The sequence below is a fragment of the Lathyrus oleraceus genome, chromosome 4 (genome assembly GCF_024323335.1).
Source record: "Lathyrus oleraceus cultivar Zhongwan6 chromosome 4, CAAS_Psat_ZW6_1.0, whole genome shotgun sequence".
Taxonomy (NCBI): Eukaryota; Viridiplantae; Streptophyta; class Magnoliopsida; order Fabales; family Fabaceae; genus Lathyrus; species Lathyrus oleraceus.
Genome location: NC_066582.1, coordinates 50,255,287 through 50,275,424, shown reverse-complemented (window position 1 = coordinate 50,275,424; position 20,138 = coordinate 50,255,287). Strand labels below are relative to the sequence as shown.

Sequence of the window (20,138 nt, the reverse complement as noted above, 5' to 3'; positions counted from 1 at the left end):
GCCTGAAGGTCTCACTTGAATTTTATGGGCCTTTAGTTTAGGGGGGCCATATATTTTAGGGCTCATTTATTTTTAAAATTTTGGGCACCCTATATTTTTGGGGCCTTAAAAATTAGGCCCCGACCCCTAAATTGACAGCTCTACCTCCATAACCCATTAGAATGGAATTGTAATGTTTTAAATTTTTTTTAAATTAAGATATATTTAAGGGAGAGATATATTATATGAATTGAGATTTGGTGCATTGAAATATGTTATAAAATCACACGTTAAAAAATGGATAACCGTATGATTAAGAACAGACGAATATATTTTTAAAAAATATAAATATTTATTGGAAAACATGTGATGAAGATGGAATGATCGGAAAAAAGAATTGAATTTTGATGGTTTGTCTCCACATTCCTTCTTCAAGACATTTATTTTGTTTGGTTTCAGAAAACATTATATTACATTTATTTTGTTTGGTTTCAAAGAACATCGCATGTTCTATCAGGTTAGAAAATCAAATGATATGTTTCTCTATTTAATATAGTTAGGTTATAGGTAAAATTTTGAGATGTTATATAAAGCTGTGAAAGTATATTCTATAATCGCACTTCATTCTTCTTTCTATATTCACTATGAAATCTCAAACAATAACCTTTGTATATTTATTTATTTTAATTGTAGTAACGCATTATTCCCGTATAAGAATGACAAATGTTTGTCAAGTTGCTGAGAAGGTAGATTTTGGTGAGGCTTTTCGTCCAGTGGCTGAGATGATAGATTTTGGTGAAGTTTGTGGTCCAACAGTTGATGTTTCTAAAGCTACTGCCACTCAGGGAAACAAGAAATGTTTCTTTTGCTGCATTGGGAAAAATTGGGGGAAGTGTATACTTTTTATTCCTATTCCTGCTCCTCCAACTCGAACTCCTCCTTCCTTTGAATGAATTAGTAAATATAGGATTTGGATTTTTATAATATATTAAATAAAAATAATCCATATCCGTTTTATTATTTCTCAAATATAAGATATGATTATGGTGTTGTGTCAAAAAATAAAGCAAGGGACTTGAGTTAAGAAATTTTATGAAAAATTTGGTCGAAAGCTATGGACTTGAAACTTCATTCCTCCATATAGAAGGGTCGAAAATGCCCTAAATGAGAAAGCCCCAACAATTAGGCCCCCTATTCGGCCCAATTTTATTAGGCTCCCTACTAAGACAATAATTTTTTAACCCCTTATTTTTATGCCCCATCTTATTTTTGGTTTTTAAGGGGCTTAAGTGAGAGGCTCAAAATATAATTTATTTGAAACAAAATATTTTATTTTTTAAAATATATATTTTAAAAACTAAAAAAAAATAGGAAAGTAAATTTTTTTCTGAAAAAAAAAGTAAAAATTATTTTCAAAATTTTTTTAAAAAGTTGATTTTTTCAAAAAAAAAATAGTTTTTTTTCAAAAAAAAATATCTGAAAAATAAAAAAAATCATTTTAAAAAAAAATAACATAGTCGATTTTTTAAAATTATTTAAAATTTTGATTCTTTTTGAAAAATTGATATTTCTGAAAAAAAAATACAAAACTAGAAAAAAATGTTTTTTTTCGAAAATACAAAAAAAAACTGATTTCTTTTTTAAATGATAAAGGCGTTTTGTTTTTAAAATAAAAAATTTATTTTTTTTCAAAAAAAAAAGACGATTTTTTTCCGAAACATAAAAAGTCATTTTTTTTATAAATAAAAGAAGTCGATATTTTTGAAAATAATAAAAAATGTGATTTCTTTTAAAAACGGCTTTTTTCGAAGAAAAAATATTGACTTTTTTCCAAAAAATTAAATCGATTTATTTTTTAATAAAAGAAGTTAATTTTATTTGAAACAAAATCGATTTTTTATGAAAATAAAAAAGCAGATTTTTTTCGAAATAAAAAAATAATAATTTTTTCTTTAAAAAAATCAATTTTGTCGTTAGAATATCAATTTAAAAAAATGATGGGCCTTAAGGCCTCACTTAAATTTTATGGGCCTTTAGTTTAGGGGGGCCATATATTTTAGGGCTCATTTATTTTTAAAATTTTGGGCCCCCTATATTTTTGGGGCCTTAAGGATTAGGCCACGACCCCCTAAATTGACAGCTCTACCTCCATAACCCATTAGAATGGAACTGTAATGTTTTAAATTTTTTATAAATTGACATATATTTAAGGGAGAGATATATTATATGAATTGAGATTTGGTGCAATGAAATATGTTATAAAACCACACGTTAAAAAATAGATAATCGTGTGATTAAGATCAGATGAATATACTTTTAAAAATATAAATATTTATTGGAAAACATGTGATGAAGATGGAATGATCGAAAAAAAGAATTGAATTTTGATGGTTTGTCTCCACATTCCTTCTTCAAGACATTTATTTTGTTTGGTTTCAGAAAACATTATATTACATTTATTTTGTTTGGTTTCAAAGAACATCGCATGTTCTATCAGGTTAGAAAATCAAATGATATGTTTCTCTATTTAATATAGTTAGGTTATAGGTAAAATTTTGAGATGTTATATAAAGCTGTGAAAGTATATTCTATAATCGCACTTCATTCTTTTTTCTATATTCACTATGAAATCTCAAACAATAACTTTTGTATATTTATTTATTTTCATTGTAGTAACGCATTCTTCCCGTATAAGAATGACAAATGTTGGTCAAGTTGCTGAGAAGGTAGATTTTGGTGAGGTTTTTCGTCCAGTTGCTGAGATGATAGATTTTGGTGAAGTTGTTGGTCCAGCAGTTGATGTTTATGAAGCTACTGCCACTCAGGGAAATAAGAAATGTTTCTTTTACTGCATTGGGAAAAATTGGGGGAAGTGTATACTTTTTATTCCTATTCCTGCTCCTCCAACTCCAACTCCTCCTTCCTTTGAATGAATTAGTAAATATAGGATTTGGATTTTTATAATATATTAAATAAAAATAATCCATATCCATTTTACTATTTCTCAAATATAAGATATGATTATGGTGTTGTGTCAAAAAATAAAGCAAGGGACTTGAGTTAAGAAATTTTATGAAAAATTTGGTCGAAAGTTATGGACTTGAAACTTCATGCCTCCATATAGAAGGGTCAAAAATGCCCTAAATGAGAAAGCCCAACAATTAAGCCCCATATTCGTCCCAATTTTTTTAGGCCCCCTACTAAGACAATAATTTTTTGACCCCTTATTTTTATGCCCCATCTTCTTTTTGGTTTTTAAGGGGCTTAAGTGAGGGGCTCAAAATATAATTTATTTGAAACAAAACATTTTATTTTTTTAAATATATATTTTAAAAACTAAAAAATAATTCGAAAATTAAGTTTTTTTCTGAAAAAAAAAGTAAAAATTATTTTCAAAAATTTTTTAAAAAGTTGATTTTTTTTAAAAAAAACATTAATTTTTTTTCAAAAAAAAATATCTGAAAAATAAAAAAATTGTTTTAAAAAAAAATAATATAGTCGTTTTTTTTTAAATTATTTAAATTTTTTATTCTTTTTGAAAAATTGATATTTCTCAACAAAAAAATTTCAATACTAGAAAAAAATGATTTTTTCAAAAATACAAAAAAAAACTGATTTCTTTTTTAAATGATAAAGGCGTTTTGCTTTTAAAATAAAAGATTTATTTTTTTTCAAAAAAAAAAAGACGATTTTTTTCTGAAACATAAAAAATCATTTTTTTTATAAATAAAAGAAGTCGATATTTTTGAAAATAATAAAAAATGTGATTTCTTTTAAAAACGGCTTTTTTCGAAGAAAAAAAATTGACTTTTTTCTGAAAAATTAAATCGATTTTTTTTTAATAAAAGAAGTTAATTTTATTTGAAACAAAATCGATTTTTTATGAAAATAAAATAGTAGATTTAATTTGAAATAAAAAAAATTGCTTTAAAAAAAATCAATTTTGTCGTTAAAATTTGAATTTTAGAAAATGATGGGCCTTAAGGCCTCACTTGAATTTTATGGGCCTTTAGTTTAGGGGGGCCATATATTTTAGGGCTCATTTATTTTTAAAATTTTGGACCCCCTATATTTTTGGGCCTTAAAAATTAGGCCCCGATCCCCTAAATTGACCGCTCTACCTCCATAACCCATTAGAATGGAATTGTAATGTTTTAAATTTTTTATAAATTGAGATATATTAAAGGGAGAGATATATTGTATGACTTGAGATTTGGTGCAGTGAAATGTGTTATAAAATCACACGTTAAAAAATGGATAACCGTGTGATTAAGATCGGACGAATATATTTTTAAAATATATAAATATTTATTGGAAAACGTGTGATGAAGATGGAATGATCGAAAAAAAGAATTGAATTTTGATGGTTTGTCTCCACATTCCTTCTTCAAGACATTTATTTTGTTTGGTTTCAGAAAAATTATATTACATTTATTTTGTTTGGTTTCAAAGAACATCGCATGTTCTATCAGGTTAGAAAACCAAATGATATGTTTCTCTATTTAATATAGTTAGGTTATAGGTAAAATTTTGAGATGTTATATAAAGCTGTAAAGTATATTCTATAATCGCACTTCATTCTTCTTTCTATATTCACTCTGAAATCTCAAACAATAACTTTTGTATATTTATTTATTTTCATTGTAGTAACGCATTCTTCCTGTATAAGAATGACAAATGTTGGTCAAGTTGCTGAGAAGGTAGATTTTGGTGAGGCTTTTCGTCCAGTTGCTGAGATGATAAATTTTGGTGAAGTTGTTGGTCCAGCAGTTGATGTTTCTGAAGCTATTGTCACTCAGGGAAACAAGAAATGTTTCTTTTGCTGCATTGGGGAAAATTGGGGTAAGTGTATACCTTTTATTCCTATTCCTGCTCCTCCAACTCCAACTCCTCCTTCCTTTGTCAAAAAATAAAGCAAGGGACTTGAGTTAAGAAATTTTATGAAAAATTTGGTCGAAAGCTATGGACTTGAAACTTCATGCCTCCATATAGAAGGGTCAAAAATGCCCTAAATGAGAAAGCCCCAACAATTAGGCTCCCTATTCGGCCCAATTTTTTTAGACCCCCTACTAAGACAATAATTTTTTGACCGCTTCTTTTTAAGCCTCATCTTATTGTTGGTTTTTAAGGGGCCTAAATGAGGGGCTCAAAATATAATTTATTTGAAAAAAAATATTTTATTTTTGAAAATATATATTTTAAAAACTAAAAAAAAAATAGAAAATTAAGTTTTTTTCTGAAAAAAAAGTAAAAATTATTTTCAAAATTTTTAAAAAAAGTGGATTTTTTCAAAAAAAACATTAATTTTTTTTCAAAAAAAAAATATCTGAAAAATAAAAAAATCATTTTAAAAAAAAATAACATAGTCGATTTTTTTAAAATTATTTAAATTTTTTATTCTTTTTGAAAAATTGATATTTCTGAAGAAAAAAAATTCAAAACTAGGAAAACATGATTTTTTTGAAAATACAAAAAAAAAACCTGATTTCTTTTTTAAATGATAAAGGCGATTTGTTTTTAAATTTATTTTTTTTTTGAAAAAAAAAAGACGAATTTTTTCTGAAACATAAAAAGTCATTTTTTTATAAATAAAAGAAGTCGATATTTTTGAAAATAATAAAAAATGTGATTTCTTTTTAAAACGGCTTTTTTCGAAGAAAAAAAATTGACTTTTTTCCGAAAAATTAAATCGATTTTTTTTAATAAAAAAATTTTATTTTATTTGAAACAAAATCGATTTTTTATGAAAATAAAAAAGTCAATTTTTTTCGAAATAAAAAAATAATAGTTTTTTCTTTAAAAAAAATCAATTTTGTCGTTAAAATATCAATTTTAAAAAATGATGGGCCTTAAGGCCTCACTTGAATTTTATGGGCCTTTATTTTAGGGGATCCATATATTTTATGGCTCATTTATTTTTAAAATTTTGGGCCCCCTATATTTTTGGGGCCTTAAAAATTAGGCCCCGACCCCCTAAATTGACAGCTCTACTCGTAATGTCATCCATAGTGCCCTAATCCACACCCCCAAAGTAAATTATGCATTTGCTAGCATTGGCTTTGAGTCTTGTAGAAGCGGAAAACTTATTGAAAGCATTCATCATCAACTCAATAGAATATGTATCATCTCTTGCAAACATTAAGAGATAATTAGCAATACTAAGACTTGTAAGTTTCACTTTTTCACATTTAGAGTGGTAATTGAAATTCTGATTTTTCTGCATCTTGTGGAGGCACCTATTTAAATATTCCATCATAATCATAAACAAGAGAGGGGAGATAAGGTCTCCTTGCCTGAGCCCTCTTTTGGCTTGCACAAAACCTGTGCACTGCCCATTGATATTGAATTTATAGGACACGGTTGTGACTACAATCATGATCCATCTTGTAAATTTCCTAGGGAACCCAATCTCATTTCAGATACACTCCAAGGCCTTCCAATCAATTGTGTCATAGGATTTTTGGAGGTTTAGTTGCATCATACGTATAGGTGTTCCAGCTTTCCTAGAGTATCCTTTAATAAGCTCATAGGCCAAGAAATGTGGTTGTGAATATGTTGGCCTTGGACAAAAGCAGTCTGGTTCTGACTCACAATGCTACATGGGACTTTACCTAACCTATTGGTGAGGACTTTTAAGATGATTTTATACACATTAGTGCAGCAAGTGATTGATATATAGTCTCTAATGGTTTTAGCCCCATCACTTTTAGGAATAAGGGTAACAACAATGATATTCATTGCTTTATACATCATATCATTAACAAAGAAATCTCTAACAACAACTATAACATCTTCTCTAACTATGTTCCAGCTAGCTTTAAAGAATTTAGATCCAAAACCGTCCATACTTGGAGCCTTCAAGTCGCCAATACCCTTGAGAGCTTTGAGTATCTCTTGGTCAGTAACATGCACAATTAAAGCATGTCTTTGATCAAAATTTAATTGGGCCTTATCTCTCATAGCAGGGACATCAATACCATCTAGGTTTTCATTAGCTCTCCCCATCAAGGTACTATAGAAGTCCAGAAGTTCCATTTCAATCTCAGCAAGTGTTGTCACAATTGTGCCATCCTCCTTTTGCAAGCCCTTCATACCTTTGTGTTTTTTCTTGGCTTTGATGGATGCATGTAATATGCATTATTTCCATCATCCAACTTTAGCCATTCTATTTTAGCCCTCTGTTGTAACACTTTCTCCTCTAGCTATTTCCATTTGAGGACATCATCAGTAAATTTATTAACTTCCTCAATCAAGGTAATATTTATTCTATCTTGCACAAATTTGTTTTGAGCTTCCATCAAATTCTCCCTAGCCTTCACCACATTTGCAGACAAGTCAGACAAAGGTCTGCTAAGCTATCTCAAGATAGGTTGGAGCCTCCTCATTTTTTTCCAAACCACAAACATGGGTTTACCTCTCACAGGTTCTTGCCAACTGCTAGCAACAACCTTCTCAAACCCTTCCATTTGCAGTGACACTATTAATGAACTTGAAATGGCCTTTCTTCTCGTGATTCTCTTATTTCCCTTAGAAGCACAGTAAGGCATGATCAGATACACGTGGTTGCATAATAGTAAGGTTGGCGCCCATATGGATTTGGTACCACTCAATATTCCTAAGGACTCTGTCTATCATTGAATATATAGTCCCCTTAGCTTGCTTGTTAGACCAAGTGTAGTAGTCCCCACCACTATCCATCTCAAAGAGCCTTGTGTTATTCATCATGTCCACTAGATCAATATATTCCTTTTCTGTCACCTGATTGCCACCAATTCTATCTTGAACTTTCACCACATTATTGAACTCACCAATAATGCACCAAGGTCCATGTTGTTGGCCATGTATCTTCTCAATGTCCTTCCAAAGAAGTTCCTCTGCTCAAGTTGGTTCATAGCATATATAGCAGCCAATCAATGCTTGAGGTTATCATTCATATCATACATAACACAATGTATCATTTCGGATGTACTACTAATATGTTTGATATCAACTTTGTTCTCATCCCACTCCATCCAAATCCTACCTGTCGTACCCCAAATTTGACTACCCTCTTTGTCCTTATTACTAATTTAGGATGGAAGTCACTAACGTATTCAGGTCATTTGGTCAACTCCAATGACCTGAAAAGTCAAAGGAGAACCATTTTGACTTTTCTAAACCATTTATCCCATTTTCGGATAATTAATAGGTTAATGTTGTCATTAGATAATGAGGGTTATTTAATTTTTGTTTAGGATTAATTAGGTTTTTAATTTTCTTTAGGGATAGTATTAGGGATAATTGGACTTTGATTAACATTAGTGAAATTATTCAAATATTATTAATAAAATGTCAAGATTATTAGTTTAAGATTCTATTGTTCAAAGTTCTTAGATTAATTTGGTATTAGCAGGGTTAAATTAAATATCATTAATTTATGATTAGATTAATAAAATGGTGATTAATTGGGGTCATTAAGGTGTGTAGTTTTTAAGTGATTAGATTAATATATTATTTAGTTTATTATTATATATGAATTTAGTTAAGTGTTTGAGTAAGTAATTAGCTTGTTACAAGACTAGCTTACTAGCTAATTTTATTTTCCGCTATTTTGCGTTGTTGTTTGAACTTGGAAATGGGTCTAGCCCAGCCCGGCCCCCATTTGAACTAGGTCAAATGGATGTCCCAAGTTCCAATTGGGTCAGGCAAGACCCAGGACCCATCCCCAGACCGGGTTGATCACATGACCCGAGTCCATCCCCGTCATCTTCTTCCCCAATCAAACCCTAATTTTGCACACAGAATAAGCAATCAAATAGTAAACCTAAATTAATTCAATCTAAAACTTCCATTTTCATTCCAATACATTCAGAATTATAAAAAACGAACCATATACATCATGGAAACCGAAAACCCTGAATCTATTTTTGAAACAAAAAACGAACCATATACGTCATGGAAACCGAAAACCCTAAATCTATTTCTGAAACAAAATCAAATTATAATCAACGTGATTTACAATCAAAGTCTAACTTTCTAAACCCGTACAACTCCGAATTAAAATTAAAACCCTAATCAATCTAATTAAAAACCTAATACTAACCTATAAATATAGAGAAGTGTGAGATGAACAGGGACAGAAAAAACCGTAAGAAACATTCATTGCTGCTGCAATCCCAATTTTTCCACTAGAGCTTGAATAAAAGTAGGATTAGGGTTCCAAAGCTTAGCCTCCATTACAGTTCAATAAGTACCTCGCACAAAAATGAATTGGAAGAGGTCATGAGGAGGAGGAGATAAAGAGTTCAAAACAAACAAAGGAAAATAAAGTAAAGGATAAAGTTAGACTTTGATTGGTACTCTGATAATCACTTGATTTCGCACTTGTATAGTGTTTAGAGTTTAAATGCATGCTCGATGCTATTAATTGATGTTAAGAGTTTATTTCCGGGTAGAACGGTTAGGGTTAACATAAGGGGATATGCTTTAGGTTTATAATATTTGTCTGAATTTAGGAACTTGAAAGGTAGATTGAGGTTCAGAGGGGGTCGATCTAAGGATCAACCAAAGGTTTGGTTTCATTTGGGTAGGTTAGGGATGAATCTAGGTCAGATTAGGGTTATGGTTAGGGGGAGAAGATAAAGTTTCATCTTCTCCATGCTAGGGTTCAAGTCATATAGGGTTAGGGTTATGGGTGGATGGGTTAGGGTTCCTCGTCTATGGTTAGGGTTCTTGGGTTTCTAGGTTGGAGAGGTTAGGGTTCTTGTGAACCCAGGTTATGGTCCGTCTGGGATTGATAGGATTTTGGGTTGAGACTTAGGGTTTGAAGGTTGAGATGTAGGATTCTTTAAGGGTGAAGGAAATCTGGAATTTCCATATGCATGTTTGAAGTTTCCGGTTGAGCTTCAACCGGAAACTGGAGTTAAGGGTGTTTTATGGGGAGAGGTTCATGGTTTAAGGTGGACAAAGGGGGTAATCTAAGAGAGAGGAAAGGAGAATAGAGAGAGGCTCCTAGAGCGAGAAAGAAAGGAAGAAATTAAGAATTGTTGAAGGGATTTTGTTTATGTACCCCTCTGTTATTCTCTGGATGTGTGCCAAGCGGCGTCCTGGAGAAGCTCTGATAAGTTGACCTCCTTGGTCAATTGAGGACTGAAGAAAACAAGAAGGACATTAATGTCGGCACTTCCTTAAAAGATGAAGTCAAGAAAAGGTTGATCGAGCTCTTACATGAATACGCAAATGTGTTTACTTGGTCGTACCAAGATATGCCAGGGTTAAACACGGACATTGTCGTACACAAACTACCGCTCAAACCAGAGTGTCTGCCAGTTAAACAAAAATTGAGAAGAATCAGACCAAACATGTCTATCAAGATCAGGGAATAGGTTTGAAAGCAGCTCGATGCAAGGTTCTTAGTCGTTGCAAAATATCTAGAATGGATGGCTAACATTGTGTCAGTTCTGAAGAATGACGGCAAGGTCAGAGTGTGTATGGATTATCAGAATTTCAATAGAGCAAGTCCCAAAGACGACTTTCCACTACCACATATCGATGTACTGGTAGATAACACCGCTCAGTTCTTAGTCTTCTCCTTCATGGATGGATTCTCTGGTTATAACCACACACAAAAATGGATCCCGCAGACATGGAGAAAACTACCTTTATCACTCCTTGGGGGACCTTCTGTTATAAAGTAATGCCTTTCGGGTTAAAAAACGTTGGGGAAACATATCAAAGGGTAATGGTGACTCTATTCCACGATATGATCCATAAAGAAATAGAGGTCTACGTCGACGATATGATTGCCAAATCATAGACTGAAGAGGATGACATAGTCAACCTACAAAAGTTGCTTGATCATCTGAGAAAGTTCAAGTTACGTTTGAATCCTGTGAAGGGCATTTTTAGGGTTAGATTAGGAAAATTATTGGGGTTCATAGTCAACCAGAGGGGAATTGAAGTCGATCCCGATAAAGTGAAATCCATCCAGGAGATGCCAGCTCCAAGAACAGAAAAGGAGGTTTGTGGATTTCTAGGGAGATTGAATTACACTATTAGGTTCATATCACCTCTCACGGCTATGTGTGAACAAATCTTCAAATTACTCAGGAAAAATCAAGCCATTTAGTGAAATGAAAGTTGTCAAAAGGCCTTCGATAAAATCAAAGAATATTTACAAGAACCACATATCTTGGTGCCACCAGTTCTCGGAAGACCGCTTATAATGTACCTAACGGTGCTCGACAATTTTATGGGTTGTATACTGGGGAAACAAGATGAGACCGGAAGAAAGGATCACACAATCTATTACCTAAGCAAGATATTTACCGATTGTGAATCCTGATATTCACTCTTAGAGAAAACTTGTTGTGCTCTGGTCTGGGCTACTCAACGGTTCATACAATACATGGTGTGTCATACCACTCTATTGATATCCCAAATGGATGATATCAAGTATATCTTCAAGAAACCCAGCGTAACCAGAAGGTTATCCCGATGGAAGATGCTAGTAACAGAACACGACATCCAGTATGTTACACAAAAAGCTATAAAAGGGAGTATGCTAGCGGATTATCTCGCGTATCAGTCAACCGAAGATTATCAACCTATACAATTCGACTTACCTGATGAATATATTATGGTAATAAGGGATTGTAAGGCCCCGGGTCCCAATGAGGGACCTAAACCAGGATCACGATGGAAACTGGTATTCGATGGTGCCTCAAACGCAACCAGACATAGAATTGGAGTTGTCATAACTTCCCTAATAGGGTATCATATTGCCTTTACATCTAGGTTATGCTTTACTTGTACTAATGACATGGCAGAATATGAGGCATGTATCCTAGGGATTGACGAAGCCATTGACCTGAGAATCAATATCCTAGAAGTATATGGAGACTCGACTCTCCTCATCAATCAAATCAATGGAGAATGGGGAACTCATAATGCTAAGCTACTTCGGTACCGAGGCCATATCCGGAAGATGATCACCTACTTTGATGAGATGAATTTCCACCATATTCCTCGGGAAGAGAACCAACTAGCATATGCCTTAGCCACCTTGTCATCTATGTTCAAGGTCAAGTGGCACAACAAAGCACCAGCTATAAGAATTCATTGTTTGGATGAGCATGCCTATTGCATTGTCGTAGAGGTAGAGGTCGATAATAAACCATGGTTTTATGACATCAAGCAATTCCTTCAGAAGCAGGAATATCATGCAAATGCCTCAAGCTGGGGATAAGAAGACACTCAGAAGATTGGCCTTCTAATTCTTCCTCAATGGGGATGTACTTTACAAGAGGAATCGTGACATGGTTTTACTCAGATGTTTGGATGGATACGAAGCAGACATGCTCATCAAAGAGATTCACTAGGGATCATTTGGTACTCATGCCAACGGATATTCCATGGCTAATAAAATTCTCAGAGCGGGATATTACTGGATGACTATGGAAACCGATTGTTTCAAATACGTGAAGAAATGTCACAAGTATCAAATTTATGCATATAAGGTACATGTGCCACCAACGCCCTTGAACGTACTGACTGCTCCATGGCCTTTCTACATATGGGTTATAAACATAATCGGGATGATCGAGCTAAAAGCTACAAATGAACAACGTTTCATCTTAGTTGTTATCGATTACTTCATCAAGTGGGTAGAACTTGTTTCTTACACCAACGTGACAAGACAAGTAATTGCGCGCTTCATCAAAAAGTAGATCATTTGTCGCTATGGGATTCCTAACAAAATCATCACATATAATGGGTTGAATCTAAACAACAAAGTGATGGTGATGATGGTGAAGCTTGTGCGATTAGTGGTGGTGATAAGGAGAAGGGACCTGCTTGTGTCAAAGTTAGTGAAAAAAGAAAAGGTAATGATGTGGTTATTAGGAATTGTGAAGCAAAGACAAAAAGTAAGAATATTTTGGAAGAGGAAACTTATGAAGTAGAGACTAAAAAAATTCAGAACTAAAAAAAAAGCCCAACATAGAAATTTTCAGAATTAAAAAAAGAAAATTATCATTCATATTCCACTTCCCCGCTATAAAAACAAGACATTTAGAATTCCTTATATTTTCATATTTCACTCTTCTGTCTCTACATGATTTTTTTTTAATATTTTCATATTTCACTCTTCTGTCTCTACATGGTTTTTTTTATCTTCTTAAAAAAAATTCCATCTTCGTCGCACACCGCTGCCACAATCTTTACAAGGCTTTTTCACTGGATTTTTATTTTATTCTTGTAGATGTTTCTGGATTTTTATTATTCACTGTCGTACTATACATACATTAGATGATAGTGGATTTCTTTGTTGACTTGTCTCTGGATGAGTCAGGTTTAAAGGCTCGTTGTCTCAATGTGGAGTGACTATGATATGATTTGTATAATTTTGTTTTTGATGGATCTATGTTTTTTCGTTGACTGAAAATACTAAGTTTAAATAAACATAAATTTTGTTTCTCATTTTAAACTCTTTATAAATTATGCTCATAAATTACATTATTGTATTAATATATAAAATATATATATCAGTGTTAAATGCACCGTAACTTAGTTGTTTAGCGATCCGCTCTCGGGCTTTCGAATTATAAAATAACACTTATTCTCATATTTTCTCATTATTCAAATATGAATGATTCAATTGGGATTGCCATGAGATAGGTCTCACGACCTCTTGTCTCTAATAGACTACTCACTGATAGTGGTGTTTATTGCAATTAAACAAAGTGTAAACTTAGAATACATAATCGAATACAATAGATTAATAGCGATAAATCTGAATGAGAATAAGAATACTTGAAGCAGATGAAAGTACTCTACAAATTAATGAAATTTAGAATTAAAACTCCAAAAATGAGAGAATGTAGTATGAAATAAGTTCCTCCCTTTCTCAAGCTAATGATCCCCTATTTATATAAAATAATCACCATAAATCACACTAAATTCGAATAAACACAATTAAGGTCTTTGATCATTGAGTTGGAGAAGTTTGGAAGAAAAAAAAAGACATATATATATATATATATATATATATATATATATATATATATATATATATATATATATATATATATATATATATATATATATATATATATATATATATATTAATGTGTACCTGGTTCATTTACATAAAATTCTAACTCAACAAAGATAATTTAGTTTTAAGCATTATTTGTTAAAGTTTTTCTAAATAATAGAACACATATTTTCTTTTCTAAAGATAGTAATTTTCTAAGAGGGTTTCTTAAAACACATTATATGTTTCTCAGGTATCACACAAATTTTCAAAAATAATCTCTGATTTTGGAGATCCATCTCCGAACACATTTCATATATATATTTTATTCGTTTTTAAGTCAGATCCCAATTTTATAAATAAATTTATTCCAGAAATATATCTCCAAAAAAAAATTCAAAAAAATATTTCTGAATAAGTGATTGATGCAACCGTTGGACAAATTGGGTGCATACCATATGAATTAACACGTTTTAATGGAAACAACAGCAGATGCAACGACAAAATCAACGACGTGATTGTGTATTTTAACTCAGATCTTAAACAGTTAGTTCAGAAGTTCAATGGAGGACAGTTTCCAGGATCAAAGTTTGTGATCAAAACAGTGAAGATCTTGCTTAAAATGAAAAATCATATGGTAATGTTCTTTTCTAGAATCATGACAAAAAAAAGTATATATTTGAAATGCTGATTTTGAACTTTGTTTTGTTGATGTTATGAAACAGGATTTGATGTTGTAGAAAAAGGATGTTGGGGTGTTGGTAAAAACAATGGACAAATCACTTGCCTTCCATTGCTACAACGTTGTGAAGAATATGGAAAGTATTTGTTTTGGGATGTTTTTCACCTTATAGAATTGGCAAATATTTTGCTAGTAAAAATATCATACACTTTCTAGACTGATGTAATATTTAAGTAGATTTTTTTTCCAATATATATTTTCGAAAAAAATTTAAATATGCATTTCCAAAATAAATTTATCATAAAATCTGAGTCCGATTCAAAAATGAATGAAATATATGTATTGAATGCGTTTGGGGAAATCTAAAGCATTTTTGAAAATCGCACAATATTTAAAAAATATATAGAATGCATTAAGAAACCTTCGTTTCTAATAGAGGTGGTTTTATGGACCTCAAAATCATAAAGGTATTTGAACACAAAGATTGTTTATTGCATCCTTAATGATACTCTCGCACGGTGAAAAATAAATAATGTCTTTAAAATTTTAAAATACAGTTTCGAAGGCCCCAAAAAGTTTCACACATCAATCAAGTCTCAAACTCAGACCAAATGAAGCTGAACAAATCCAAAATTATAAATACTTGTGAAAGTATATCTCCAGAATCTTTACCATCTTTCAAGCTTAAAATATTGACTATGAACACTTGCTGGGCATGGCAACTGGGCGGGTCGGGGACGGTTGTTACCTCTCCCAAACCCAAACCCGAATCCCCAAACAATCCCCGTTCCCCGCCCCAAACCCAAACGGGGATGGGGAATCAAAACCCAAACTCGTCCCAAATGGGTTCGGGTTGGGTTCGGGTATCCCCGCCCCGCCACCATTCATTTAATAAAATCAATTTTTTAATAGAAATATTTATTTTTCCAAAATAAAATTACATTACAAATAATAAAATAAAACAATTTAAAAAAATTCCATACATACATTTCAAATATTTTAAATAATAAATTCAAATTAAAATATCAAAACATTGACCACATATTTAATATTTTAAATTATCAAAAATAAATAATAATGTACATAGTAAAATAAACGGGGCGGGTTCGGGGACGGGTTCGGGGTGGGTACTAGTGTCCCCGTTACCCGATCCGTCCCCATATTTTAAAATCGGGGAAAACCCAAACCCAAACCCAGTTAAAGCGGGTTTTCCCCGTCAACTTCGGGGCGGATTCGGGTTGATACCCGCGGGTACGGGTTATATTGCCATGCCTAACACTCGGTACATATGATACTTTCAATTTACTGTAAAAATTATAATTTAAAAGCAACAATAATTAGAAAAACATTTTCTCACTAGGTTAGGTAAGCCTAAAATCTGATTTAAAAGCTAACATTAGTTTTCAAAATGGTAAAGAATGCATGTGAAATTTTATTAATTAAACCTAATCATCACCAAAGATTATACTATAAAAATGAAGCACTTGGCATTAATCTAGTTAGTTTCACTGATTCAATGTGAAAAAGAAATAAAGGAAAATGAAACCAATCTCTACAAGTGCAATTACTGTCTGTAGTATAGTTTGTTTACATTAAATTACAAAATATTTCTTGTCTTCAACACATGACAAAACATCTTATATGCTAATATGAGATTACTACCTTTTTTTTTGGTCCAAGGTTGCAAAACAGCTTAAACAAACAGAATAAGTCCCAATAACCTAACTGAACTATTCAAGAGACACTGATATGTACTACACAAGGCTCAACCTTCAACTATTACCTGTATTTTGAACTTACACTTTTATCTGGTCTCCATATCCTTCTTGGAGACGAAATTTTGTTGGGGGACGACGTTTTCGTTGTTTCCAATTGAACTTCCAACTTTGACACATCTAAGGATAACTTTTTCATAATGAAACGATCCAAATCAAACTCACTTTTATCACCCTCGTTGGTATTATCATCATCCTCACTAGAATAATCAACCATGTTTTTCTTCGTTCCGGTAATATTTTTCATGGAATCTGGTGACACTTGGAATGAATTTGGGTCCATCTTCAAGAGTCTCTTCAAACTGTCAACGGCAGGGTCTAAAATATCTAAGAATCCCGTAACCCATGAAGCATCATCTACAACTTCTGTGCGCTGTTGCAAGCAACAAATAAATAGGTTTCTCAAATCTCAACTTATCACCCATAAATCGACAAATAACATAAGATAAAGACAGTGATCTTGACAGTTACCTGCTGGAAATAAAGGTCACGAATCTCGTCAGCGCGCTCGGGATTTCCTTGATCTTCCTCCAGTGATGCCCAAGTCATCCATGTCACATAACTCTGAGAACTTACATTCAACGAGGATCTAAATAATCTCCGAGCATTTGAAAGATTGCCAACCCTCTGCTCCAGAACACCCCATGCCTGCTTATTAAAAAAGGTTTGTTTTGAGAAGTGAATATCAAGCTAGGTAAAGAATCAAATAGTTGTCACAACATTTATTTATCATTTGAAATCATGTCACCTGGAGGCACCTGGCCGCAGATTCAGTGTTTAGATTAATTGATAAAACTTTTTGGTATAATTGTCTTGCTGTATTCAAGTTTCCTTCCTTCCATTCCATCCAACCCCAAGCCTGTATATCCCCAGAGATAGAATTAGGCTTTGTTTGGATAAATAGATTAATTAAGCACTTCTAGCATACGCACCTATCATGGGGAGTTTATGGAAATAAGCTGAAAACAACTTATACACATGCTATAAGTTATTTTCATAAGCTCTCTCAAACTGTCACTCAAGTGTTTATGTTAGCAAATAAATTCAATTAAACCAATCCAATCGAACACCTAAGTCATTTTGCAACATTGTTCTTCCTTCCAGTTGGAACAACAACATGAAGTGTAAAGTAATTGCAGAAGACATAAGTATTCACAATGTAAAGTTCACTTCACAATAAACCATATAAAAATGGATAGAAATTTGAATAATGATACCCATGATAGGTAAGATCCAACTGAGTAAGCCACTTACCAACCAAACAGGTTGATGCTTCGGATCTATTTCAGATGCTCTCTTGAACAAAACACGAGCACGGTTTGCACTTGAGTGTTTGTATTCTATCAATGCAAGAGACTGAAGGAGAACGGCATCCCTTGGATTTAGAGCGTGGCCTATCTTTAGAAGTTTTCTTCCCTTGTCTATCTCTCCCAAGTTAGCTTCAAAAAGGCCCCATACATGCCAAGCAAACCGATTTTTCGGACTTGCCTGCACTGCACTCTGTTAAATAAAGAAGAAATGAAAATAAGTCACACATAGATGAAATATCATCTGCTAAGTTCTATGGAGCAAAGAAATCAGAAATGAAATACGATTGAAAGGACAATATTAGGTATAACCTCAAACAACTTCCTTGCAGTACGATAATTTTCCTGTTCCGCCTCCATTTGTGCCCAAGCCTATTCAGAAAAAATAAGCATGACTTGATAAAATAACATGCATCACATAACATTAACATGAACAATAACATATAAGTTTTATTCAGAAACAATGTCACTCGGATGACGGTGACTTACGAGCCAACTAGCACAGCTATTAGGATTGCACTTTGTTGCCTGATTGAATAAATATCGAGCCTGCTGACATCGATTTGCCTTAGCTTCAAGCAATGCAAGTGTTTGGTATATGTACTCATTAGGTCCACAATATTGAAGACCTTTCGAAAGCAGATTCCTTGCCTTTGTTATATTTCCCTGCTTTAACTCTAGCACTGCCCAACCATGCCAAGCAGCAACGTGCTTCTTATCAGCAACCGTTGCAGCATCGAAAAGCTCTCTTGCTCTTCTGACATTTCCCATTTTATTTTCAAGAACAGCCCAACACTGTTCAAAGAGAACTTTCAATTGTTAACTTCAGCAGAACACAAGTTAAATCGAAATTGGATATATCATCTGCGTACTGGAAGCAATCTCTTTTCACTCCCAATGTTACCAGATGAAGACAGTTCTACAAGCCTCAACCGCTAGATTAAATCAGCTAACTTATCTATTACCAGCTATAAACTAGTGTGTATGCAAAAATCCTAACTAAGCTAATTAATCCTAAGGGTGTGTTCGGAATAGTGGAATGGAATGAAGTGGTATATAATCAGATTTCATTGTTTTTATTCGCAAATAATGGACGGAGCAAAATGGAACATTATGGAATTCGTTCCATCTTATTCTATCCAATCCTTCAATTTTCATTCCACCCAATTTGGGGTGCATGCAATGGAATGAACTAGTTTGTTCCGTTCCACTCTGTCAAATTATTAAAAATATACAAACAGTGGAATGAAATATCTGTTCCATTCCACTCAGCTCCACTACAATTGATCGGGTTCCATTCCGCTCCGCTCCGTTCTAGTCCATCGATCCACAAATAGCTTAACTAACATGCAAGTGATGCAACTAACTTTAACAATCTCCAACTATATCTAACACATGACATGCAAAAATAAAAATGAACACTAACCTGCCAAATGAAGGCATTTTCACCCTGAGTAGCTTGACAACCCTTCTCATAAATCTCTCTAGCTTGACCCATTTTAGATTGCTTGCTCAAAACTTTCCCAAGTGCCACATAAGGTCTACCATCTTCAGGCCAATGGCATAAACACTTTCATAAACAAAACCACACACAAAAAAAAATCCCCATTATCAGAAAACACTCCATAAAACCAAATATAGCATCATTCTCAGAAAACCTCAATGATCAAATAATCAAACACCTCACCTTCCTAAGTATTGACTCTGCTTCTTCATAATGAAATTTTCTAGTCAAAACCTTTGCCTTATATAACGCCAACTCCAAATTCACAGTCAAAAGTTTCTCTTTTGAGTCTGATTCGACCCGCCCAGGTTCAAATATCGGCATCTTCTTCGCAAATTCTGCAAGACCAGCATCCATAGAAGAAGCTTTTGGTTCATCTTCGTCTATTTTGTCATCCTTTTCCTCCACCTCATCGGAGTTTTGGCCGGAAAACTCCTTCACCGGCCGGCGAACCACAAGGGTTCCATCAAAGTTGGTGTCTTTTGGGGAACTCTCTACGGATGGAGGGGCATTTTTGTCAAACAATGAAGTTGAGTCCTTGATAGTGCAACATGGTGCTATAAGATGAGAAGATGAAGAATGGAAAGGTAAAATGGGTACTTTGAGGTTGAATTTTAAGAGATAGTTAGGGTTTTTGGACTGAGTGAAGAGTGTGAAAGTGGGAGAAGAGGAAGAAGATGGAGGAGAAGGAATTAAGTTCATTTCTGGTTAACGGATTAAACTGTTTCCTACTACAAAGTTTACAGACCAAATGTGGAGGAAGAAGATACCATGTACAATTACCATGATAGCCCTCTACTTTTTTTTACATAAAAAATGACATATTGTAAAGATCAAAAATTGAGTGTGTGCAAGGGTAATTTAGTAAATGTGCATG

At 33.0% G+C, this 20,138-nt stretch overlaps 1 protein-coding gene across 1 annotated transcript; it reads right to left on the bottom strand.

The window, feature by feature from the left end:
- Nucleotides 1-16,215: 16,215 nt before the first annotated feature.
- On the bottom strand, nucleotides 16,216-20,068 carry LOC127073191 (protein high chlorophyll fluorescent 107). The gene is made up of 8 exons (XM_051014325.1): nucleotides 19,445-20,068; nucleotides 19,184-19,327; nucleotides 18,247-18,552; nucleotides 18,070-18,129; nucleotides 17,705-17,950; nucleotides 17,199-17,309; nucleotides 16,922-17,098; nucleotides 16,216-16,823 (listed from the first exon to the last, which is right to left on the bottom strand). The coding sequence occupies exons 1-8, from the start codon at nucleotides 19,961-19,963 to the stop codon at nucleotides 16,455-16,457; spliced, it is 1,932 nt and encodes a 643-aa protein (XP_050870282.1). The 5' UTR covers nucleotides 19,964-20,068; the 3' UTR covers nucleotides 16,216-16,454.
- Nucleotides 20,069-20,138: the final 70 nt, after the last annotated feature.

What these genes read in the sequence shown, in the direction of transcription:
- LOC127073191 (XM_051014325.1), bottom strand. Translation starts at nt 19,963, where the DNA reads ATGAACTTAATTCCTTCTCCTCCATCTTCTTCCTCTTCTCCCACTTTC. An exon ending in AAAATGCCTTCATTTGGCAG is followed by an intron (nt 18,553 to 19,183) that starts GTTAGTGTTCAT and finishes CTCTTTGAACAG; the next exon opens with TGTTGGGCTGTTCTTGAAAA. An exon ending in CTGCAAGGAAGTTGTTTGAG is followed by an intron (nt 17,951 to 18,069) that starts GTTATACCTAAT and finishes TTTATTTAACAG; the next exon opens with AGTGCAGTGCAGGCAAGTCC.